This window comes from Phocoena sinus, chromosome 4, assembly GCF_008692025.1.
Source record: "Phocoena sinus isolate mPhoSin1 chromosome 4, mPhoSin1.pri, whole genome shotgun sequence".
Classification (NCBI taxonomy): Eukaryota; Metazoa; Chordata; class Mammalia; order Artiodactyla; family Phocoenidae; genus Phocoena; species Phocoena sinus.
The window spans coordinates 144,144,952-144,170,098 of NC_045766.1; the positions used below are offsets into that span (position 1 = coordinate 144,144,952).

At 59.2% G+C, this 25,147-nt stretch overlaps 1 protein-coding gene across 5 annotated transcripts in view; it reads left to right on the top strand.

The window, feature by feature from the left end:
* The window catches only part of GATD3A (glutamine amidotransferase like class 1 domain containing 3A), a 34,435-nt gene extending 13,284 nt beyond the window's left edge, over positions 1-21,151 (top strand). For 2 of the 5 annotated variants that reach the window (XM_032630077.1, XM_032630081.1), the window contains one exon: positions 14,920-15,091. In XM_032630077.1, the coding sequence (XP_032485968.1) occupies positions 14,920-14,934 (15 nt within the window). In that variant the 3' untranslated portion in view covers positions 14,935-15,091. The other 3 variants (XM_032630075.1, XM_032630078.1, XM_032630079.1) reach the window with 3 other exon arrangements.
* Positions 21,152-25,147: the final 3,996 nt, after the last annotated feature.

Below are 25,147 nucleotides of genomic sequence, written 5' to 3' on the forward strand. Positions count from 1 at the left end.
TCGTGCAGACTAGTTTGCTCTAGAAATCTGTGCCCCACCTGTGCATCCCTCCCGTCTTCCCACCCCTGGCAGCCACTGATCTTTTTACTGTCTTCATAGTGCCTTTTCTGGGATGTCACGTGGTTGGAATCATATAGTATGAAGCCTTTCAGATTGGCCTCTTTCACTTAGTCTATAATTTAAGTTTCCTGCGTGGCTTTTCTTGACTCGATAGCTCATTTCTTTCTAATGGTGTAATGACACACCCTTGTCTGAATGGACCACAGTTTATCCATGTGCCTACTGAGTAACGTCTTGGGTGCTTCCAAGTTTTGGCAATTATGAAAAAAGCTGATGTAAACACACGTGTGCAGGTTTTTGTGTGGACGTACGTTTTTAGCTCCTTTGGATGAATACCCAGGAGCACAGCTGCTGAATTGCATGGTGAGAGTGTGTTTAGTTTGCAAGAGACCACCAGTCAGTCTTCCCCAGTGGCTGCACCATTTTGCATTCCCACCAGCAATGAACGAGGACTTCATGTCCTCCCCAGCACTGGGTGTTGTCAGGTGTGGGATTTTGGCCACACTAATAGGTGCTGAGTGGTACCTTATTTGGTTTTCCCTCTCCTAATGATGTTATGACATGGAGCATCTTTTCATATATTTGTTTGCCATCTGTATATCTTCTTTGATGAAGTGTCTTTCCAGATCTTTTGATCTGTTTGAAAATCTGTTCATTTTCTTTTTGTTACGTTTTGAGAATTGTTTGTATGTTTTGGGTAACAGCCTTTTCTCAGATATCTCTTCTGCAATTGTTTTTCTCAGCCCGTGGCTTGTCTTCTCATTCTCTTGACTGTGTCTTTGTAGAGCAGAAGTGTTTGAGGTTTTTTTTTTCTTTTGGCCGCACCGTGTGGCATGCGGGATCTTAGTTCCCCGACCAGGAATTGAACCTGGGCCCTCGGCAGTGAAAACGCAGAGTCCTAACCACTGGACCGCCAGGGAATTCCCGGAAATGTTCAGTTTTAATGAAGTCCAGCTTATCAGTTCTTTCTTTCATGGATCATGCCTTTGGTGTTACATCTAAAAAGGCATCACCATATCCAGGCTCACCTAGGGTTTCTCTAATGTTCTAGAAGTTTTATGGTTTTGCATTTTATGTTTATGCCTGTGATCCATTTTGGGTTAATTTCTGTGAGGAGCGTAAAGTCTCTGTCCGGATTCATTGCTTCGCATGTGGCATCCAGTTGTTCCAACACCTTTCGTTATCTTTGCTCCATTGCATTGCCTTTGCTGTTTTGTCAAAGATCAGTGGATTTATGTGGGTCTGTTTACGTGGGTCTATCTCTGGCCTCTCTTCTGTTGCATTGATCTAGTTCTCTGTTCTGTTACCCATCCTACACTGTCTTGATTACTGTAGCTTTGTAGTAAGTCTTGAAGTCAAGTTGTTCTACTTCCGTATTGTGTTGTGCATTGACCTTGTGTCCTGCAACCTTGCTGTAATTGCTTCTTTGTTCCCAGGAGGCTTTTTGTTGATTCTTGTCATCTGTGAATAAAGACACTTTTATGTCTTCCTTCTCCATCTGAATAACTTTTATTTCTTTTTCTTTCTCTTTTTTTTTTTTTTTTTGCGGTATGCTGGCCTCTCACTGTTGTGGCCTCTCCCATTGCGGAGCACAGGCTCCGGACGCTCAGGCTCAGCGGCCATGGCTCACGGGCCCAGCCGCTCCGCGGCATGTGGGATCCTCCCGGATGGGGGCACGAACCCGTGTCTCCTGCACCGGCAGGCGGACTCTCAACCACTGCACCACCGGGGAAGCCCTCTTTGTCTGGTTTTGATATTAGAGTGACACTGGGCCTCATAAAAGGAGTTAGCAAGTATTCCTTCTGCTTCTGTCTTCTGGAAGAGATTGTAGAGAATTGGTATAATTTTTTCTCTAAATGTTTGGTAGAATTCACCACTGAACCTATCTGGGATTGGTACTTTCTGTTTTGGAAGATTATTTAGTAATTGATTCATTTCCTTTAATAGATAAAGGTCTATTCAGATTGTCTGTTTCTTTTTACGTAGTTTTGGCGGGTGTGTCTTTCAGGGAACTGGTCAATTTTATCAAGGTTAATTTGTGAGTATAGATTGTTCATAGTATTCCTTTATTATCTTTTTAATGTTTATGGGATCTGTAGTGATGTTTCCTCTTTCATTTCTCATATTAGTAATTTGCATCTTTTTTGTTTTCTTTTTAGTTAGCTTGGCTAGAGGCTTATCAATATTACTCATTTTTCCAAAGAAGAACCAGCTTTTGGTCTCATTTGTTTTTCTCTATTAACTTAACTGTTTTCAATTTCACTGATTTCTGCTCTGATTTTTATTATTTCTTTTCTTCTGCTTGCTTTGGATTTATAATTTGCTTTTCTTTTTTTAGTTTCCTAAGGTAGAAGCTTAGATGATTAATTTTAGATCTTTCTTCTTTTCTAATATATGTATTCAATGCTATAAATTTCCCTCTGAGCACTGCTTTAGCTACAGCCCACAAATTTTAAGTTGTATTCTCATTTTCACTTAGTTCAACATATTTTTAAGTTTCTCTTGAGATTTCTTCTTTGATCCATGTATTATTTAGAAGTGCGTTGTTTAATTTCCAAGTATTTAGGGCTTTTCCAGCTGTCTTTGCGGTTTAATTTCACTGTGGTCTAAGAGTATGATTTTTATTCTTTTAAATTTGTTGAAATGTGTCTTTCGGCCCAGAATGTGGTCTGCCTTTGTGAATGTTCCATGTGAGCTTGAGAAGAATGTGTGTTCTGCTGTTGTTGATTGAAGTAGTCTATAAACGACAGTTATATCCTGATGATTGATGGCGGTGGTTAGCTCAACTGTGCCCTTACTGGTCCTCTGCCTGCTGGATATGACCATTTCTGAGACAGGGGTGTCAAAGTCTTCAACTGTCTATTTCTCCTTGCAGTTTTATCACTTTTTGCCTTATGTTGTCTGATGCTCTGTTGGAAGGTGCATACATGTTCAGGATCGTTGAGTCCTCTTGGAGAGCTGACCCTTTATCGTTGTGTAGCACCCCTCACTGTCCCCGATCACCCTCCTTGCTTTGAAGTCTGCTCTGTCTGAAATTAATACAGCTAATCCTGCTTTCTTTGGATTAGTATTCACATGGCAAATCTTTCTCCATCCGTTAATTTTAATCTATATGTGTCTTTATATTTAAAGTGGGGTTTTTGTAGGCTACATGTAGTTGGGTCTGACCGTCTCTGTGTTCTAATGGCTGTATTTTGGCCATTGTATCTACCACACTTGTTGCTGTGTCCTGCTCACGGCCTTTGGTCTTTGTTCCTGTTTAGTCTTCTGCTCTTCTTCCGCCTTGTATGGTTCTCACTGAGCGTTCTACATGATTCCAGTTTCCCTCCACAGCATATATCAGTTTTACTTCTTTTTTAACTTGTTTCGGTAACTGCTTTAGAGTTTGCAGCAGGTTTACACCTCTTCCGCGTCTACTTTCAGATAGCCCTGTGCCGTCTCCTGGGTGGAGCATCCCCACTCCCGCCCCCGCCCTTGGTCCAGGGCTGCCCTCCACTTCGCTTGTCCGTGAGCCGCAATCACTGGTCACATTGTTGCTGTTATTCTTTTGAACGAACTGCCATCTGTTAGCTCTGCCGAGAAAAAGGAAAATAAAATTTCAGTTCCGCAGGGTGTAGGGTTCTAGGTGGGTTTTTCTCCCAGTGTTTCACTCGACTCTGTCCTTGCTTCTGTGGTCTCTGAGGAGCCATCACATGTAATTCTTGTCTTTGCTCCTCTGCAGGTAGGTGAGGTGCTCTGTTCTCTGGCTGCTTCCGGGATTTTTCCTTTATCTTGCTTTTCTGCACTTGGACTGTGATGTGCCTCGTTCTGGGTTCTTGGCATGATGTCACCTTTAACCTGTGCTGCGACAGGGGTGAGATTTAGCCCCTGGGCCCCGCACCCAAGTCAGGCGGACGGTTCTGGAATTGGCCCTGGCCTCGGGCCAGCGTTGCTGCATGCTGGGTACCTTTGCAGGAGGCGGGGTGCAGTGTTGGAAGCTCTGTCTGTTCTGTTGTGTTTTTTTAAATATGTATTTATTTACTCATTTATTTGGTTGCACCGGGTCTTAGTTGCGGCAGGCAGGCTCCTTAGTTGCGGCACGCGGGCTCTTTAGTTGTGGCACACGAACTCTTAGTTGCAGCGTGCACGTGGGATCTAGTTCCCTGACCAGGGATTGAACCCGGGCCCCCTGCATTGGGAGCGCAGTGCCACCAGGGAAGTCCCGCTCTGTCTGTTCCTGACAGACCTGGAAACACTCCTGTGAGAAAGGAGTGGGTGGGTGCTGGGGGAGGGGCACGCTGGCTTTGGAGAGCTGCCACGGCTGCCTTGGTGAGGGGCGGGTGGCAGGCGGGTACCGTGTGTGCCCAGTCCTTTAGCCCCGCCCGGGCCCAGAGCCGGGCCTCGGAGGTGAGGGGCATGACGCCTGTGGTTCCGCGCTCGGTGGTGGGCTGCGGTGTCTGCACTGCACGCCTTTGTCACTGCAAGTCTGGCAGCTGCTCGGACAGTGACTGTAGGCGTGAGCGGCCCTGGGGGAGACCAGCCCGCATTGCCCGCTTGCAGAACCATGATCGGTGAAAGGATGGTTGTCTTAAGCCACTAGGTTTCTGTGGCGGTTTGTCACACAGCAGGAGATAACTGGTACACACATCCCGTAGGCTGGGCTAGAGGCCCGTCCAGCAGGCTGCCCACGCTCAGCTCCCCTGACGTGGGGTCTGTCCCCTGGCCCGTCTCCCCACAGACGGGGCTGTTGCTCACACGGAGTCTGAGCCCCCGGCACAGGGCCTGGGTCAGGAATGCGCTGAGCCAGGGTCTGCGGCGTGAGCGAGTGGCTTGAATACCCCATGGCTCCCACAGCTGCCCCACAGGCGCCTTCCCCAACCTGACGAGGTGGCAGGGGTGGGATCTGGAATGGTCTGTGCCAAACGTCAGCAGGTCCCCAGACACCTGTACATCGGATGGGCGGTCAAAGGGAAGGCTGGGGCACGGCCCGTCTGCGGCTGGGGTGCAACAGAGGCCGCGCACCTCTGTGGTCCACAAAGGGACAGATCGTCTGTGACTTTGGTGAGCACCACGCCTGCCCAGGTGGGGCTCGGGCCTATCCTGCCTGCGTGGTTGGCCCTACTCACCAGAGGCTGCCCCTGCCGCCAGCTGTACCGTATGCGTGCCCTCCAGGCGGGGCTCTGAGGGTCAGGAGGTGGGGCCTCACGGGGCAGAGGGCCCTGCAGCCAGGTTGCTGGGCGAGTCCCCAGTGAAGGGAGTAGTGAGGGACTTCGGAGGGTCACAGATGTGGTGAAAATGCAAAGCCACTGTCCATCCAAGAGACAAGTAGAGTGGTTTCACTCTAGAAGGAAGAAATACCTGAGGTGGTGTGTGTGCTCGGGGCTCATCCACGTGTGGACAGGAGCTGCCAGGGGTGGGCGCCAGGTGTTTCTAGAACAGGTGTCCCCAGTGAGGCAGGCCCAGCTCCCCGGATGCCCATGCAGGTGGCCACAGGCTCTGCAGTCAGGTCCGGCGGCCCCGTGCGAGTCCTCTGGGGACTGAGGTCAGATGTTTGGATATCCAGGAGGGAGACGGGTTTCCCAGGTAGACGTTTGGCACAAGCTTGAGTGGTGGAGGACGTCGGGCGCTCAGTGATCCGCTGGTGCCGCCGGAGGAAGACCGGCGCCATGAGCGCACGAGCCCCGTGGCCACCAGCAGCATCGCCCCGGCGCCCAGTGCGCCGCTGGGCAAAGCCTGGACCCTGATGCGTCCTCCCGCGTGACCTCAGGCAGGTCGCGTGACTGCTGAGGCCGCGGAGAGATGGAGATGACACTGCCTGCTCACGGGGGCTTGAGAGGACTTGGTCTGTGTGTGTGTAGGTGTGGGGGTGTGGGGGTGTGGTTGGTGTGTAGGTGTACATGTGTTGGAGTGTGTGTATGTGCACATGTATGCACGTGTGTATGGGTGCGTATGTCCGTGTGGGGCACATATGTGTAGGTGTGTGTGGGTGTTGGCACATGTATGCATGTAGGTGTGTGTGCACACGTGTTATGCATGGGCACGAATGTGTGCTCATATGTCAGCGTCTAGGGCAAAGTCAGGGAGATGCCAGCCTGTAGGCATTGCAGAAACGGTAGTTACTTTTTATCTCGCAGCATGAGTTACCTTCTTAGGAAACCACTACAGCCACAAGAAAAACGATCACCATTCAGTCATTCGAGCGCCTGGTCCTGGCGGCCAAGTGCAGCCGAACCCTGTGTGGGGAGCAGGGTGGGGGAGGGGTGTCACTTCTGACCTCAGGACCCAGCTTTCCCTGTTGCTGTGACAGCAGCAGTCCAGAGCCCCACCCCCGCCTCTCCCCTGCTCAGAAGGGCTTTCGCGGCTCCTGGGGACCCTGGCTAGGCTGGTCCCCACCTCTCTGCCTGGAGGGGAGGGGGACTCGGGGGGCTGGCTGTGCTGAAACCACAAGCGTCCTGACCCCCCAAGGGGTGGAGGCTGCTTTTAAAGGTGAGAATCGGTGATCTACTCCTCCGTGATGGGCCCTGGCCCAGCCCCCAGGGGCCCTTGAAGGTGCGGGCCCAGCCTCCTGCCTCCAGACTGTGGGCCATGGGGCCTCGAGGTACCCGGTTTGGAGCTCCGGCACTGATCCCTGCCCATCGTTTCCCACACGGGGACAGCGGTCCGCCCTGGCCTTTCTGGTCTGCACTCCAGCCGCTTGGATCTCGTGTCTCTGCTGCCTGCCCCTCCCGCAATGTGCAGCCTCACTTCTGGCTCCAGAAGGGTGTTCCCGCTGGGGGCTGAGGCCCAGGGACACAGTGGGGGACTTGGGAAGAATTTATGGAATTCAAATATCATAACCTGTGGCTTCTTTTAAAAAACGTTCTCTTTAATATTTTCTGTCTCATTTTCATGCTTCCCTGCACTTCCTGGTTTGGGCTGAGGTCAGATAGCAGAAGTACTAAAATACACCAAGTGTCTCTTGGTGCTCGGATCCGGCCCCGAACAGGAAGTTCTGTGAGACTTCTCGCCGGAAGGCTCCGCGTCCACTGTGGGCTCTGTGCGTGTGACCTGGGGTCCTACAGGGACACTGGGCTCTCAGCCCAAGGGGCCCATCCCTGGCTTGGGGACGACACCAGTACCTTAGAGGAATCAAAGGGGAAGTTTGGAAGCCGCTCATCTCTGGCCGTCGTAACAGACATCACGGATGGGGCGGCTTACACAACAGAAGTTCACGCTCACAGTTGAGGCTGGAGGTCTGAGATCAGGTCGTCAACAGGGCCCCTCTGTGGCCTCCCTCCTGGGCATGCTGTGGCCGTTCCCTCCCTGTGTCCCCATGCGGTCATCCCTCTGTACGTCTGTGTCCCGACCTTCCCTTTGCATAAGGACACCAGTCAGGTGGAATTGCACCCACCCCAGTGACCTCATTGTAACTTAGTCACCTCTTTAAAGGCGTAATCTCCAAAAGCGGTCACATTCTGAGGTGCTGGGGGCCAGGCTCCAACAGGTGGATTTAGGGTACACACGTCAGCCCATAAGACCGTCTTTATTTGCTTGTTTATTTATTTATTTTTGGCTGCGTTGGGTCTTTGTTGCTGCGCGCGGGCTTTCTCTAGTTGCGGTGAGCGGGGGCTACTCTTCGTTGCGGTGCATGGGCTTCTCATTGCAGTGGCTTCTCTTGTTGCGGATCACGGTCTCTAGGCGCGCGGGCTTCAGCAGTTATGGTACGTGGGTTCATTAGTTGTGGAGCGCGGGCTCTAGAGCGCGGTCTTAGTAGTCGTCACACATGGGCTTAGTTGCTCTGCGGCATGTGGGATCTTCCCAGACCAGGGATTGAACCCTGGTCCCCTGCATTGGCAGGTGGATTCTTAACCACTGTGCCACCAGGGAAGCCGCCAGACCGTCTTTTTTAAGAAGTCAATCCAGGGCTGAAGGTGCGGCCGTTGAGCACCTCGGGTCAGGCAGTGCCCCTCTAACAGCAGAGCTCGTTCTGGATGGGTCTCTGAATGAGGCTGCCATTTGGGACCCTCCTGACAGACTCGTGGGGCCCCTGCCTGAAGCCGGCCCTGGCACAGCCCAGGATGCAGGGCACAAAGGCTCCAGCTCCCCGGCCCCCGGGCTTTCGTGGGGAGAATCCCTTTACAGGGATTGTTGTTGTTTATAATTGTTACCACTTTAGCTGTTTAGAAGCGTACGGTTCAGTGGTGACAAGGACAGTCCCAGTGCCGTGCGGCCCCCAGAGTCAGTTCCGGGCCCCCAGACGCCACCCGGCAGCCGCCTGCCTGCCTGCCCGCCCGCCTGGAGGACTCGTCCACTCCGGGTGGACGTGGGTTTTGGATCCTAGAACACCCTCCTGAGCAGGTTCTCAGAGAAGAAATTAAGGAAGAGGCTGCCTGGGTGTCGGGTCCCAGCTCTGCCCGACCGGTGGGGCCTCGGCCTCCGGAGCGCGTTCTGCCTGATGCCCGTTTTGTCCCCAGAGCCCACTCTCTCGTGGCCGCCCCCCCCCCAGGGCTGGGACATGACCCCGCGGTGCCCACAGGGGTTTCCTCTTCTCAGCCGGGGCTCCCACTGGCTGCCCTAGGCCACCTCCAGAAGCCACCTGAGACATGGCGGCCGAGGGATTTCTGGAGGAGGGGCGCACAGGTGGGCAGACAGATGGGGAGGCCATCATGGCAGGTCTGAGGTCATCACTGGCCCCCCGGGCCCTGGAGGGGCCTCGAGCCCCAGCTGACAAGGTGGGCAGGGCTTCCTTACCCCAGCCCCGTCCATCAGGGACACAGGTTCCCAGATGCCTCCGCCCAGACGGGAGCCCAGGTGGGTGGGTGTCTGGGGGCACGAAAGGATGGAGGAGCCGGGAGGGTGTCTGGGAGAGCGCCACCCCTCCAGCAGCCCTGGGTCTGTGCTGTCCCTGGGTGGGACCTACCTGGTCCTCTCACCCGCTGGCCCCTCCTGCAGGGCGGGGCCAGCACTCAGTCTGGAGCTGTGGCGGCTGACAGCCAGCGTCATGGCCCGGCTTGGTCTGGAGGAGGAAGTTGGTCTCGGGAGCCCGTTGGGGATTTTGAAGGGGGATTTCCATCCAGGCACCAGCCGTTATGGAGGTGCTAGATGGCTCCGGACGGTCAGCCCCTTTTTATTTTTTTATTTAGCTGTGCCTGCTCTTAGTTGCAGCTCGTGGGATCTTCGCTGCCACGTGTAGGATCCTTGGTTGCAGCCTGCGGCATCTAATTCCCTGACCAGGGCTCAAACCCAGGCTCCCTGCGTTGGGAGCGTGGAATCCTAGCCGCTAGACCGCCAGGGAAGTCCCCAGGTCAGTCCCTTATCAAGTGAGTCACCTTAGAGCTTAGGGTCACGGCTGCAGCATCTCAGGTCCCGTGCTGTGCCTGGGGGGCGGGGGGGGGTGCTCATCCAGGCTCCTGAAGGACAGAAGGCAAGGCCTCCCCGGCCCAGCTCCCCAGCCCCTCCAGCAGGCTGATGCCCGTCTGTTGTTCATTTTATGTGTCAGCTACGCCTTGGGGCACCCAGATTAAACAGGGTTTCTGGGCACGTCGGAGGGGGCGTTCGCCCTCTTCCCCAGCGGTCACAGCCAAGCCAGACAACAGGAAACCAAAGCAAACACGAGGACCCTGTGGAGCCTCCAGCCTGGACTCGGCGACCCCTCGCTGGCCGATTCTCAGGACGCCAGGGCTCGCAGCACGGTCCCGATGAGGGGCTTGCCCGATGCCTCACGGTCACAGTGGGCAGCTGTTGTCCCCCTTGGGCCTCCCGGGAGGCTGAGCCGGGTGAAGGGGGTCTTCGAGCTGTGAGGGCGGGCGGTGGGGGGCACTGCCCCTTGCCGAGGTGGGTGCCTGTCCGGAGGTGGTGGCTGTGCCGCCCTTTGCCCAGATGGACACGGAGGCGGTCCTCACTGTGGACAGGCCCTTAATTAACCTGGTCGCGATAGGGAAGAGCCCAGTCACGACACCAGCGTGGGAAGCCGAGGGAGGGCCGTCCAGGGGCTCTCCCGACAGCTGAGCTGCCCACACCGTCTGGTTCAGCCATGTTGTTACCGTCGGGGGTGCCCGAAGCAGCCTCGCCGTGTTCAGGGTCTTTCGTGCGTGTAGACTTGAGTGCACGACGCAGCCTGGTTGACAAGCCCTGTGCTCTCGTGGCCTTTCTGACATTCCTGCCGGGACGTGGGGACTTTTGGACGGCCCCGTGGTGCTTTTTCAAGGGGCGTTGACATAAAACTCCCTCCCCCGCCCCATTATTATAACTGACATTGGGGTGGTTTAGAATTTTCCTGATTAAAATAATGTTGGGAAGGACGTTTGGCCTCTAAGGCTTTTTCCTCAGGGTATTTTCTCGGAACCGGGATTGCGGGATCGTGGGTATGAACGTTTCACAGGCAAGCTGCAGGGTGGAGAGGTTCCCACGTGAGGGCTGCTCGTCGGAGGACGTTTCCAACGTGATGGGCCAGGACCGGGCCTGCCAGGGTCCTGGGATCCTGGGGGGCTGGGCATCCTCAGACTGGGCAGGAAGCCCCCCAGGCCTTCCGTGGGGCTTCTGCAGAGGTGTCCTTCTCCTGGGAGCCCCCGCGCCAGGCCGCTGTGTCGTGGCCATGGCCAGTGGCTTGCACCGGGAGTCCCCGTGGCACGTTTCCTCTCCAGTCCCACGGCCTGGGTGGGTGGCGCACAGGGGTCGCTGCCTCTCAGGTGGGGCCCCTTTCTTTGTACTGGTCTAAGGGGAGCCAGGTTATGAACACGCCAACTCGACGTTGTCTGCACGTGTGGGTGGGTGGCGGGCCAGTAAGTGAAGGCGACACTTGCAGGCAGGAGCAGAGGGCAGGCGGGGGCGCTCGGGACCCGGGCCAGGTCCCGCCTCCCGGGCCTCCAGCCCCGTCACCGCGTTTGTCGTGGCCCACCATCACCCCCAGCTTCAGGCCGGCCAGAGCAGGCTCGGGGCTCTGTGACCTGGGGGCCCCAGGTGGCCGCCCCAGGCCCCGGCCCTCAGGGTCCCCTCCTCCCGTGAGCCTTTCTCCTGGAAGCTTCAGCCAATCGTGGTGCCTCCCCACCACCCATCCCCCTTCGCTGTGTCTCCCAGCCCCACCCGCTCTCCTCTCCTGGGTGCCCTTGCCTCGTGCCCACCCCCATCCAGCCTCAGCCTCTGTCCAGGGACAGATATGTTCCTTCCTCTTCACACTGTGACCAACAGCCTGGAGCTGGACAAACCAGCCAGGCTCCTCTGTGCCCCCCACTGGGACCCCCCCCCCCACCTTGCGCTTCCGAGTCCGTCCCTGCCCAGTCCAGTCGTAGCAGGAATCCTGCAGGGTCTGTTTGGCATCTGGGGAGAACCCCGCCCTCTGTAGGTGGCGCATCTCCCCTCCCCCGCCATCCCCCAAGGTGTCCTGTCCACTCGGGGGTCTCTGAGCAGCGAACCCCCTGTGTCTCCACGGTACTCGGGCTGAGCCGTGGTCCTGAGTGGCTTCCTTCCCATGTTAACAAGCGTCGGAAGGCTTTCTCCCTCTGGGTCATAAATCACAACTGGCCCCCGACCCCGAGTCCTCTTCCAGGCGTCTGTCCCGAGCCCAGCAGCTGGCACTGTGAGCTGGTTTGGTTCCCATGTCACATCCGAGGACTTCCTGGAGCCCCAGGGTTGGGGTGAGGACGAGGGATAGCCTGGCTGGAGGGCATGCAGTGAGGGGAAGCCCCGGGATGCTGGGCCAGCCCGGGACGGCCAGGTCCACAGCGCACCCCCTTTGGGGGCGTGGGTGTGGTGTCCAGCACGCATCCTGGCAGGTGGCCCTTCCTGTGCAGGAAAACGCAGGTTAAACGGAGCTGAACAGGCGTCTTTATTGGAGAACGTCTCAGGCCCTACGCGTGCTTCCCAGGGATGTGCCTCGCAGGGTCGTGGGCCCCGCCGACCCTCTTCTTTGCCCATATCTTGCTCCAGTCGTGTTCATGGAGACCTGCCCCGGGGAACTCTGTCCTGGGAGCTGAACTAAAAGTGTTGGCATCCCGAACGGCTGGCCCCCCCACCCCTCAGCTGTGGGCTCGCTGGGGGGTGCTCTCCGACCCTCAGTCCTCCGAAGGTGCTGGGCCAGCAGACATGTCTGCCCCACAGCTGGGCACAGTCCAGATGCGGCTGTTTTTCTGTGGAAGGAGTACGTTCATTCCAGATCCTGTAGAGGGTTGAATTGTGGCCCCCCTCCAAAAGATACGTCCACCTGGACCCCATTTTGGAAGTAGGGTCTTTGCAAAGGTGATTAAATTAAGGACCTTGTGATGAGATGGTCCTGATTACTGGGGTCAGCCCTGAATCCAGTGACAGGTGTCCCTATAAGAAGTGCATGGGGAGAGGAGGAGGTTGTGTAACGACAGAGGCTGGACGGGAGTGATGTGGCCACAAGCCAAGGACGCCTGGGGCCACTGGGAGCCGGAGGAGGGACTGGAGCAGCTTCTCCCTGAGTCTCCAGAGGGAACCAACCCTGCAGACACCTTGGTTTTGGACTTCCGGCCTCCTGATTGTGAGGGGATGAATTTCTGTTGCCTGAAGCCACCAAGGGTGTGGTGATTGGTTACAGCACCTCTAGGGAACCGATAGGACACTGAATGGAGACCCAAACCCCCAGGCCCACTCAGATGAGACGTGGCCACTTCTTCACTAAGCAGCGGATCCCAGATGCTCTGAGCACAGAGTCCCTGGAATCTTCCTGAAAAGCAGACTGACTCAGTGACCGGGTGGCCGAGACTGGGTTTCCCACTGGTTCCGGTGTCTCCGTGCTGGTGGGTTCTGGGCCACGAGTGGCTGGGAAGGAAACCATTTGTTACAGAACCTCTGACACAACTGGGAGCTTCCCAGAGTGCCCTGGGGGACCCGCCCTCACGGCCCTGCTTGGATTGGCCGGGGCCTGGGCTGGGCAGCAGGGTGTTCAAAGCTCCCCGGGGTCCCCTGTGTACAGCCAGGCTGGGAACCCCGTGCGCGGCAGCCCCAGTCGTGACGCTGAGGATGGCGGGTGCCCACCTGCACCTGGAGGCCAGTGTCCCCGCAGGAGCTGCCTGCATTCAAGGGGGGGCGGGGGGGGGGTCCTGACACATTCTAGAACCAGCCAAAGGGACATGACTCAGCAGAACACAGCCAGGTCACAGGAAGGTCGGGCCTGACCCTGAAGCCAGAGACGCAGGTCAGGGAGGGAGCTGGGTGCCCGCGGGCAGCTCCCCGGTCGGCTCCGTCTCCCAGAGTCCACAGGGTCCACCAGGCCCTAGGACAGGCAAGGCCTGAGGCAGGGGCGGGGCCGCCGCATGGGGGCCTGTCGCCATCAGTCGGGGTTTGCAGTGGGATCGTTGCCGAGTGCGGGGACGGGCGGATGGACTCTCGTCCAGCCGGGGGCCTCAGCCTCGTGTGTGCAGTCGCCCAGGGAGTGATCCACTCCCCTACCAGAAGGTTCCTCTCAGTGACGTCAGCACAAGACTTCCTGTCCGCCGCAGCTGTTGAACTTGGACCGCAGGCTGTCTGTTGCGAAACAAAGGCCTTCATTGCTGCCTGACCAGGTGCCCTCAACCCTCCAGGACCAGACCCCGCAGGGAGCCTGGCTCCTGAGAGGAGTGACCTGAGGGCCACTCCCTCCCTGACCTGACCCTGACCCTCGGTGCATCCACCAGGGAACTTCAGATGTGGATTCCGAATGTCTGCATCGGCCGAAGTCACCACCACGGAGGGATGGGAGGGATGGGATGCTCTGTGCCGAGAGGCTGCACCAAACCCCTGCTGTCCCCCCACCCCAGGGCTCAGAGCCAGTGGCCTCAGGCGCCCGGTGCCAGCATAGGGTGGCCGCTGCTTCCATCTCTCCACTTGCCCGCAGTGACCTGAGGCAGGGGCACAGGAAATGCCTCCCGTTCTGAAGGGTTTCGGACCCTGGGGATCACGCCAAGGCCATCCTTGTGACCGAGGACAGCCTGTCCTCAAAGCTGTGCAGTGACTCACTAGGAAGCACCAGGCTTGGGGCCGCCCCCTGTCGGGACCCCTGCCCTCCCCACAGTGGGGTCCACCTGGCTCAGAGTGGCGTCCCCACGAGCCTGGGGAGGGGACCCCCAGTTCCTGGGTCCAGTGCTGTGTCAGCCTCTTCCAACACCTCTCTCCCCCACACCCCTCAGCCCTGGGTCCCCATGCGTCTGGGTGCCCCTCTGAGCCCCGACCCTTCATCGCCAGCCAGCACCAGCTCAGCCACAGCCTGACTGTGCTCAGTCCACCTCCACCCCGGGAGTGGCGAGCTGTCGGTCACCTCCAGAGGGGAGAGGACGTCCCTCCAGAGAGGGGATGAGGCCCGCGGTGGTGAGGCTACAGGGGTAGGCGGGTGGAGTGGTGGGGAACCCTCGGCGGGCTGCTTCACGGAACCCCTACTCCTCGTCCTCAGAAGGGCCCCCGCCCTTCCAGGAGAGCAGCCCTGTGGGAGGCCTGGCTGGAGGCTAGGGGGCCGTGATACTGAGCGGAGCGCCCGCCCTGCAGACCCCCGCACCGCCCCCAGGTGCCCGGGGGTGACTGCAGCCGCAAGCCAGGCCCTGGCCCCGTGACGGCCACCTGCCCGGCCCCACGGGCCCCTCCATCTTTGGATGAGCGAGGGATGGAGAGCACGGGCTGCAGGACTCGGGGTGGATGAGGCAGTTGCCCCTGGAGGGAAGTGGAGAGAAACCCCAGGGCTCCGAGCCGTGGGCGGCTGGCTGTGCGTGTTCCGGACACAGGGCCTGCCGCCCTCAGATCTGGGCATCGGGCCGTGGTCTCGGAATACTGGGGACGTGCTGGGAGGCTGCTGGGCGCTGGGGCCCAAACTGCAGGACCCCTGAGTGGGCAGCTTTCAGACACAGGAGGACAGAGGGGAAGTCCCCCAGCCCTGCGGTGGCCCCAGCTCCGTTCCCCTTTCCCCGTTCACAGGCTGCAGCCACGTGAGCAGGGCTGACGTGCCTGGGACTTCTCTCCAGAAAGGGCCCTGGAGTCAGAGAGGAGTCAGCTGGAAGTTTTCTTCAGTGCTTTGTTGTGAAAACGTTTTTTGGAACCAATATTTCCTTTTTTAAAATTGTGGGAAAATATAATAATGTGAAACTTACCGTCTTCACCATTTTACAGTATCCAGCTCGGTGGCATTCAGTCCATTCACACTGTTGGGGAGCCATCACCACTGTCCATCCACAGAACTTTCCATCTTCCCAAACTGGAACTCCGTCCCCATGAAACACTCCCTCCCATCCCCTCCCCCAGCCCCTGGCCCCCACCGTCCTGTCTGTCCCTTCGAATCTGGCTCCTCCCGGGACCTCATGTAAGTGGATCAGAGAGCACTTGTCTTCCTGTGTCTGGCTTGTGCCATTAGCATAATGTCCTCGAGGTTCATCCATGTCATGGCAGGTATCAGAATGTCCTTCCTTTTTCAGGCTGCAGTAATATTCCATTGTGTGGATGGACCACTTTTTCTCTGTCCATCTATCCCTTGATGGACACTGGGTTGTTTCCACCCCTTGGCTATCGTGGGTAATGCTGCTATGAACACAGTTGTACAAATACCTGTTTGAGACCCTGCTTTCAATTCTTTTGGGTCTGTGCCCAGAAGTGGGATATGGAAATTCTGTCTTTAATTCTTTGAGGAACCACCGCCCTGTTTTCTACGGCGGCTGTACCATTTTACAGTCTCACCAACAATTCGAATTTTTCCACATCCTCACCAACACTTGTGTTTCTGTTTCTGTCTTTGTTTTTATGTCATAACCTTCCTAACGGGGATGTGTTGTGAAAACTGCCAAGTGTCTAGAAAGTTTGAAGACCGGGAGACTGAATGCCCACATCCTTTATCCCAAGAAAACAGTTACCAAGTTCACTTCACCTCTTTCGATATCAACATACATGTTTGGACACCAGATCCCTCAGCAGACTCCTGGGATAAGGAGAACGATAGCATAGCGACCTCGACGCCCTCAGGACACCCGTGGTAGCAGCTGCCCTCCATCCCCACAGATGCCCGCCAGCCTGCACACGGGGGTCACAGCCAGCCTCGGGCTACGCTGTCTTCCTGATGACACTCCCTTGGCTGTGGACAGTGTCCACGCTCTGGATCTGTCTCACTGCTCCCCTGTAGCTTCCAGCTTGCCTGCTCTCTCCTGCCTGGTTCCCGAAACCTGGAGGTTGGCTCTAGAGCGGCCGTTCTTAATCTTCACTTTGCCCCCAGGAGATATTTGCCAACACTCAGGAGACGTTTGTGGCCATCGCTCCAGAGGGGGTGCTGTTCAACGCCCTGCAACGTGTGGGGCAGCCCCACGAAGGTCAGCAGCGCCGCGGGTGAGAACCCCTGGTCTGGAGGCTGCCGATCTCCAGGTCAGACGCCTCGGCCAGGTCTTTGCAGTGAGTGCAGTAGGGCAGCCGAGGAGGAGCGCCTGGGACCCCTCCCCTGGGGCAAGTGCTCCGCCCCTGCTGACTCCTAAGTCACCTGGGGCCCTGCTTCAGCCCCGAGAGATACCTGGTCCCTAGGAACCCTTCACCTGGTGGCTTCCGCCGCCGCCTCCGCCCGAGGACGGGTGGGTGGGTGGCCACACTGGGGCCGCAGGTAGCGATGCTGTCACTTCAGCGCCTCTGCGTTTATTGGCTGACGTTCCTCTAAAGAAGAGCCTCTTTTGTTTCCCTTCCTCCAGTCTCTCTTGCTTTTTTGGTTGAGATTTAGCCGTAGAGTTTTTAAAATATCTCCCTGGATTTATGGGTTTTTGTTCATTCGAAGTGTCACGGTGAATCCCCGCCATTATTCCGTTTGATGCTCAGAGCACACAGTGTGGCCGCTGGGCTCGCCCCCCACGGCCCCAGGGGGCGAGCACCTTCCTCCCCGCCACACCTTTGCTCCCCCCTCAGGCTCGGGTCCACACCTGCCTGCTTCCTTTCAGGAGGGAAAGGATTTTGAAATCGAGGCCCAGGCAAGATCAGATGCCTCTGGTGTCACTGTTTCTAGACCATTCCATCGAACTAGCCTAGAATATAGAGCACAGAGTAAACACACGCACGGGTGAGCACGTGCATGGCGGCCTTGTCACATAAGCGTGACGTCAGGAGGACTCTCGACTGCGTGGGCTGCCCGGTGGCCGTGTTACCTTTTTCTTGCACTGAAACTCTCGGTTTCTAAGAACTTCACGATATTACTCACTGGCTTCAGCTCACAGGCCTGGGTTCCACGATAGCCTCAGTCTCCAGCGTGGAGGCAGGGCTGGATTTCCTCGTGGTTCCTTGTCAGCGCAGGCCCCACTGACGAGCAGTGGCCGGAAGCACACGCTCAGAGCTGCCTGCAGGGGCTCTTCCCCAGACTGGGGTGTCAGCAGTCTGAAGAATGTTTGACGTTCAGCCATGTTTCCTCAAAATACCAAAAGCAATGCTTTGCACACAGACGTCTTTCGGCTCTTGAAAATGTTTTGACATCTGAAGTGTCCTAGGATGTCGTGAGGAGCTGGCCGGTGCTGGCCTTTCTCCTGCCAAGCTGCACGCTTACCTCGGGGGGGCGCTTCCCGCTGGTCGGCTGGTCAGGCCCCACAGTACTGAGGTGGGGGCCGGGCAGGGGCCCCTCTCTCTGAACGAGCTCCATTTTCCACGCTGTGTGGCCTGGGGCAAGCCGCCCACCTCTCTGGGCCTCGACTTCCTCACCTGTGAAACGGGGAAAATAAAGAAGCTGCTTCCTGAGGCGCTTGGGGTTTTGGGGGAATCAGGTCGCTGCTGCAGGCGAGGGGCACGGGGGCCTCCAGCCGTGAGCTCTGGCACGTGAGGATTGGTCGGGCCACCAGGGAGTGGACTCCGTGGGACGGGTCAGGGTCTGCTCACGTCCAAACGTGGCAGGTATCTACCGCCACTGCCTGCAGGAGGACGCCAGCCCTGTGCCAAGGGTGCGCCCGCCGGGGTGCAGACGGAACTAAGGGCACAGGCCGGAGGGACGACGGCGGGGCGAGCCACGTGGGGCGGGGGGGTGGGGGGGCTGCGTTCAGGCGGCAGCGTCAGAAGGTCATCCTGGAGTCAGCAGGGAGGGACGGCGGGAAGTGGCATCTAGAGGGTCGCCCAGCTGCCGTTGGGGGGGGGCCTGGGGAGGCCAAGCGGGGCGTGGAGACGGGACCAGCGGTGGTCAGCAGGGCTGAGAAGACCAGCAGCGGAAGTCGGGGCTCGAGGGGCGCTGGTTCTGGGGTTATGGGGGCTGGGTTCTCACCCCAGGTGACATCAGGGTGGAGGGAGCCCCACAGCCCGTCCACAGGTTGGACGCGGGTTTGGAGATTTCCCTGGGGGAGGAGCGGCAGGAGAGGGCTGGCTGCCATGGGGAAGCGGCCGGCCCCCCGCAGGTGGAGGCCCCAGGGCAGGGCTCGGACGGGACCCCAACTGTGCCGGGGCCCAGGAGGAGCGGCTGTTGAGACTGCGGTGGTGGAGCGAGGTCCATCGCTGAGCAGACGCTGGTTAGTGGGGTCACGTAGGGAGAAGCCGAGCGCGTTCCACGTGAGCCCCACACTCTGAGGGGACCCTGGTCCCAAGGGCAGGGACGGAGCGGGAGGGGTGAGGACAGAGCTAGGATGGGCGCCGGCCAGCGGGCAGCGCGGGGGCATACGCTGACCACGGCCTCTAGGGGCAGTGGTGAGGCCTGGGCTTTCTCCCTCGGTGAGGGGGCGTCCCGTCATCCCTTTCATCAGGACTGCGGCCTCCACGCACCGCCCGGTCCACAGGAACCCCACGGGCGAGTGCGTGGGGACTCTGGAGCTCCAGCCATGCCGGCTGCCCCGTGCCATCCAGAGCTGGCGGGCAGCCCGGGCCCAGGACACCGGCCGTGCCTCGGAGTTGGGGCGTGGCCCCCACTGTGCCCCTTTATCGCAGCCCTGCACCCCGCCTCGCAGCCTGGCTTGTGATCACAGCACAGCCGCCGTCCGTGCCCTGACCTCCGGCCTCCAGGGCTGCACCGGGTGGGGCAGGGCCTCCCGGGGTGAGAGCACCTGCAGCTTGTCACTCTGCCGGGCGCGCCCACGGGCCCCTCCTCGTCATCCCCCTCCAGGTGCCCCAGGTCCCCCTCCAGCACGCCACCCGCTGAGCTTGGAGCCCTCCTTCCGCAGCCGCCCAGCCCCCGTGCCTTTGAGCCCCGCCTCGGCCACCCGAGGTTGGGGACATGCTCCGCACCTCTGCTCTCGGCCGCCCCGCACTCCCCAGCATTGGGGTCACCCCCCAGAGGGCGACCAGCTCTCGGGCCCTCAGGTCCGTGGGCCACGCCCACGTCTGGACTGAGGGCAGCGCGGAGGCTGGGAGGCCAGCGCCAGGCGCAGGGGTGAGGCCCGGTGGAGGCCGCCTCCTGGGCCCTCTGGTGTCACAAGGGCTGGCGGCCGTGCGGTCCCTCGCCCTCTGCCCTCGGAGGAGCTGTGGCCCTGCACTCAGGAGCCCTGCAGGGCTCTGCTGGCCTGGCTTGCCCAACCTGGCCTGGAGCCCACTTTCCCTCGTTGACTGTGGTCTGGGACTTCCCTGGTCAGGCTCCTTTACCACAGAGACACTCCCGGGGAAACCCCATGTGAAAGTGGGGTCACCAGGTCAGCCGGCGTCCTGGGGTACCCGCCTGGGTCAGGGCCCCCAGAGCGCCCGTCTCTGGGGTGTGAGGCAAGCTGCTCAGGGGAAACATATTGTGCTCGAGCATTTAGCGCCCCCAGTCCTGGGGGTGCGCTGGGCGCTGGCCTGGGGTGTCCTGTCCCCCAGTCCTGGGGCGCGCTGGGTGCTGGCCTGGGGGATGGCCCCTCTCCTCCTCTGTGGGTGCAGCCTCCTCGGCCCCCCTCTGGAAGCTCCGGGCTCCGTGGCTGCAGCAGGATCTGGTGACAGGCAGCAGGGCGAGGGGAGGACACGTGACGGGCACGGCGCTGCCCGCCAGACTCCTCAGATGCATGAGGAAGAAATCCCCGTTCCCACTTGGGCTGAAATAAGCCCTTGAAAATGTCGGAGGGAGCGGGACTTTGTCGGGACTTTCCTGGGAAGCGGCCTGGGGACTTGCCCTGACTTTTTGTTCCTCCACGTGGGAGCCCCTGGCACAGCCGGCAGAGGAATCGAGCTGCTCTCGCTGAGCCCCTGGCCGGCCCGGCGCCGGGCAGGTGGACGCTGCGCCGAGTGCGTGCCCGCGCGCCGCCCACCTCTGCTCCCGGCGGCCAGGGCGCGTGTGCTGAGTGCCACGCCCCTGCAGAGGTGGGCCCTGAACTGCTGGTCAGTGAGGCTGGCGGCGGTCGTCACAGGGGCACGCGCTCAGAGCCAGACCAGCAGCCTGGGCTTCAGCCCTCCTGGCCGTGGGAGCGGGCGGGTCCCCGCCGGGCCTCCCCCACCGGCTGGGCCCAAGTGTCCTCCAGTAGAATCTGCAGCCTCTGGTCGCTGTGGTGGGGACGGGTTCCGGTGCACAGCAGGCCCCCGGGGCTCCATCCACTCCGGCCCAGGGCCCCCAGCACTTGTCTGCGGCTCCCCGCCCAGCCCACAGCAGAGCGCCCAGCGTACACGTGGCATCCTGGCACCTGGGGAGGGGGAGGGTAGGTAGGTTCGCAGGTAGGTTGGGTGCTCCGGCCGTGGGAGAGTGGGTATCGCATCCCTGGCCGTGGGCAGCCAGGCATAGTGCCATACCGGCCTCGAGCCTCAGGCGAGGGAGGGGTGGGCCCAGTGGGCAGCAGGCATGACTTCTTGGGGACCAGCAGCCTCCTCGCAGGCAGCGTTCCTCGGGGCCAGGACCAGGGCCTGTTGTCGTTAGGGCAGCATCTGCCTGATTTCTCTAAAGGAACCGACTTGCATTAGAATTTGGACAGACGACATTCCTTTAAACCCGGGGCGATCTGGGAGACCCCCATGCGCCCCGAGGGTGGCTCAGACAAGCCTGCTGGAGGTCGGGTACTCGCCGGGGTCCCCCTGCCCAGCCCTGGACCCCGCAGCGCCTCGGGCCCATCTCTTTTCACGTGGTTCGTCGCGCACCTTTACTGATTTATACGTATTACGCATCATTGAGAAACGTCGGGTACAGCATTGACCTCCTTCCTCCGCAGAGTCCGTGGACTCAGGACGGGTCTTTCATTTGCAGGCGACAGGACACAGTCCACCTGCAGTGGTTCTGCAGGTGGGAGTTCCCACCCCACATCTGGCTGCCCCGTGAGCCAGAGCTGGTGCCAAGGGTCCGTGCCCGGCGTGGTCCACGGGCTGCTCTCTGGGCCCAAAGACCGCCGGCCCGCTTTCTGCCGAGCAGGGCGCCCGGGCCACCCGCAGCATCGCCCTCAGCACTTGGAGACGGAACTCAGACACAATGAAACCCGGACAGGTGACTTCTCAGTGTGACATTCGTGACCAAGGACGGTGTGCTGGCCCTGCAGCTGTGACAGGAAGTTAGATGTCACCCGCGTTTTAGTGCAGGTTCGCTCCCAGACCAAGCGCTTTGCAGTGCGTTGAAAATGTTATCCCTGGGCTTCCCTGGTGGCGCAGTGGTTAAGAATCCGCCTACCAATGCAGGGGACACGGGTTCGAGCCCTGGTCCGGGAAGATCCCACATGCCGCAGAGCAACTAAGCCCATGTGCCACAACTACTGAGCCTGCGCTCTAGAGTCCGTGAGCCACAACTACTGAGCCCACGTGCCACAACTAATGAAGCCCGCGTGCCTAGAGCCCGTGTTCCCCAATAAGAGAAGCCACCGCAATGAGAGGCCTGTGCACTGCAAGGAAGAGTAGCCCCTGCTAGCCGCAACTAGAAAAAGAAAGCCCGGGTGCAGCAACAAAGACCCAACGCAGCCAAAAATAACTAACTAAATAAATAAATTTAAAGAAAAATGTTATCCCTTACAAAAATACAAGTTCTTACAGAAGTGATATAAGCGATGTATGTCACTCGTTGAGTGGAGGCTGACATTGGCCTTTTTTATATTTAGTTTAAATTTTATTAAATAAAGCTGTCGTGAGGTACAGATAGGAAATTAACTTCTTTTTTTTTAGCCTAAACTCATGTCTTTATTGAAAACGGCAACATGGTAAAGGGGTTTGTGAGCCAGAAAGGCTGGGGGACAGAGCTGGATGCCGGGGCTCCTGGGGCTGCTGGTGGGGCCTGGCGCGTTAGGGTGGCGTGAGGGCAAGCGCGGCCCTGGGGTCACAGTCTGGCGGAGAGGGCTGCTGGCTGCAGGCTGGGGAGGCCGAGGGGTCCGACTGGGGGCCGAGCCCCTTCCCCGCGCTCTCCATCCTGAAGGCTTCCTCGTCCTTGCCCCAGGGGCCAGTCAAGGAGGGGACGTGCCCCTAGGGGACTGGTGAGCTGTCCACCAGAGGGCCCTGAAGGTCCATCCTGGGGTCTGGGAAACTGCTCCTGGGGCAGCAGAACCCTGGAGTGAGGACGGGGGAGGTGGGGAACCTCCACATAGACCAGTCAGCTGAACTGCTAGCTGCCACCCCCAGCCTGTCCCCACCTTCCGCCAGGGACACAGCCGCCAACAGAGCCATGGAACCGCCAGCCACTACCCCTCACCTGTCGCCGCCCCCCGGGACCCTCGGCCTGCCCTGCTCGTCAGTCAGGGACCTCCAGCCCTGCCTGCTCTGTCCCCGGCTTGCGCTGCGGCCGTAGGGTGGGGGGCGGAAATGAGCGCTGATTCCCTGTCGTATTTAACAGGCTTCCTGTCCTCACTGGCACAGTGAGCATCTCTGTTACGTCGTTTAATGTGACCGACCCTGGGTTAATTGAAACGTCTCTGGAGTCCGGGCAGCAGCAGTAACAGCTGGCGCTGGCTGGCCACAAAGTGGGTGATTTGGGGTTCTTCTCCGTGCTCTTGTAGACTTTCCAAATTCCCCACAAAGTGCATCAGAAAGAATACATGTATCCCAGCAGCCGTGGAAAGGTGTGTCTTGAAGCCGCACACGTCCGCCTTTGTGGTGTGACCTCACAGGAGCAGACGCGTCTCTGAACACAGGCCGGGTTCCCGTGCCCAGTGCTCACGTCCAGTGCGTTGGACGCCGGGAACGCGGGCCCCTCCGCAGGTGTGCGGCAGCAGGCGGTCTCCCGAGCCCTGGCGGAATGGCCGGGTGTCCGTCCGCCCGCAGGATCCTCTCTAGACCCTCCCAGAGCTGGTGCCCCTGCACCCCATGCAGAGCCAGGAGCCCACACTCAGCCAGGCCCGTCCCGCCTTCATGCGGGCTTCCTGCAAAAAGGAAAACTTTTAGATAAGAAAGCTGAGGCTGGGGGACTGGAAGGGGGAGTTGATCACACTTCCAGTTACTTCGATGGGCAGGAAGGAGACTCCAGGACAAGTGGCTCTGTGTGGTCGACAGAGGAGCCGAAACGCCCCCTCCCATCCCCTGCCCGTCTGGTCCTGGGGAGGGAGGCAGTACCCCCGCGGTGTGGCGGCCGCGGTCTCCCGGCCCTGGACTTCTGAGGCCCGCGTGCATTTACGTGCAGGTGCACGTGCCCTTGTGTCCGTGCGTGCGTGCGTGTGTGTGTGTGGATTCACATCTACTCAGAAACTGCTCCAGGAGGGAGGCATCTTTATTTGGAGGCTGTCATGGGCCCAGCAGACCAGAGGTAACCGAGGTATAACAGGTGCTGGGGAAGCTTGGAGAACAGCAGCCTTCCCACAGGTTTCTTGCCCTGAACCAGCAGTGCTTGCCCAGAGGGGCTGCCTGGGGGGCCCTCGGCAGCGCCCCCCGCCACTGCCAAGACAGGCCAAGTGCAAATCAGCCCCCTCCTGCCACTCCCCTGGAGAAAGCCTGGGGCTGCAGGAGCCAGCCAGGGTGCCAGGAAGGCCTGGGGAAGGAGGCCCGCTGGCCCTGGCGCCCAAGGTCGAGAGCGGGCAGACGCCTTCCTCTTTCCCAGCAAGCAGGTAGCGCCTGCTCGGGGGCCTCCAGGGCTGGAGGAGGCTCGCACACTTCCTCGCTGAGCCAGTGCTCGTGGGGGTGGGGGTGGGAATGTTCTGGAAGCTAGTCTCCATGTGCTGCGTGTGGAGTTTCCCAGGAGGCAGGCTCAGAGAAAGTAAACACAGCGGGGCTTGCCCGGAGGAAACGAGCTGCCCCAGTGGCCTGGTCGGGGTTTCCCATGGCTCCTGTGACTCCTGGCCAAGACCCACACTTTCTCCCAGTGCTTCCTCAAACACCTGGATTTGGGGTCCGTCCACGCAGCACGTCTGGGGAGACGACAGCTCTGGAACAGAAGTGATGGTTGCACAGTTCTGTGGATTACTTGGTGCCACTGAATAAATAGTTAAAATGGTAAATTCATGTGGTGTATATTTTACCACAATATAAATGAATGAGTAAATGGGAGAAGCCACAGGCGCTTATCAGCTCACTCTGTAGGTGGCAAGTCCAGCCCGGCATGGCTGGGTCCTGCACGAGGTCGCCGGCGAGGCCTGTGCTGGCCGGGCTGCGACCTCGGCTGGAGCTCGGGGCCCCTTCCACGCTCACTGCCGTCACTGGCAGAACTCCGGTCCTTGCGGTCGCAGGACCGAGAACCCCGTTAGCTTCCTGGCTGCTGGGCAGGAGCTGCTCTCTGACCTGGACGTCGTCCTAGGTCCTTTCCTGGTGGCCCTCCGTCCCCCAGCCAGCAGCAGCCCGTCGACTCCCGCGGGGAGAGCTCTCTGCTCTCAAAGGGCTTGTGTCCCGAGGCCCCCGATCCTCTCCCTAATGAAGGTCCGTGGGGTTGTAACGTAATCACAGGCTCGGATCTCTTTGCCAAGTGTCCATGACCACCGGGGCAGCATGGGCCCGAGACCCCCCCAGTCCCCTTGCTGACGGAGCACCGGGGTCGGCTTGCTGTCCCTCCAGCCTGAGTCCTTCCAGGCCTTCTCAGGAGGGACTGCGCCTGAGTCACGGGAGCCCGTGAGACGCAGGTGCAGCTCGGGGGTGCGGGGTTACCCTCCCACGGTGCCCAGGCTGCCGTCCACATCCCTGAGCAGTGCGTCCAGAGCTCACACCTGTGTCAGCCCCTCCCCACGGGCACTATCCGACCCCACCCCTGACCCGGGGCCCACGAGCGCCCCCTGCCCTCCCCGGCTGAGCTTAATGCGGTCCTGGTCGGAATATGGCTCCGCCCACCAGCTGCCATGCTCAGGAGGCTGTGTCTGTGTGCGTGCGTCTGTGAGTGTCTGTGTACGTGTGTCTGCTTGTGTCTGTGAGTGTGTGCACGTGTGTGCACGCGTACGGG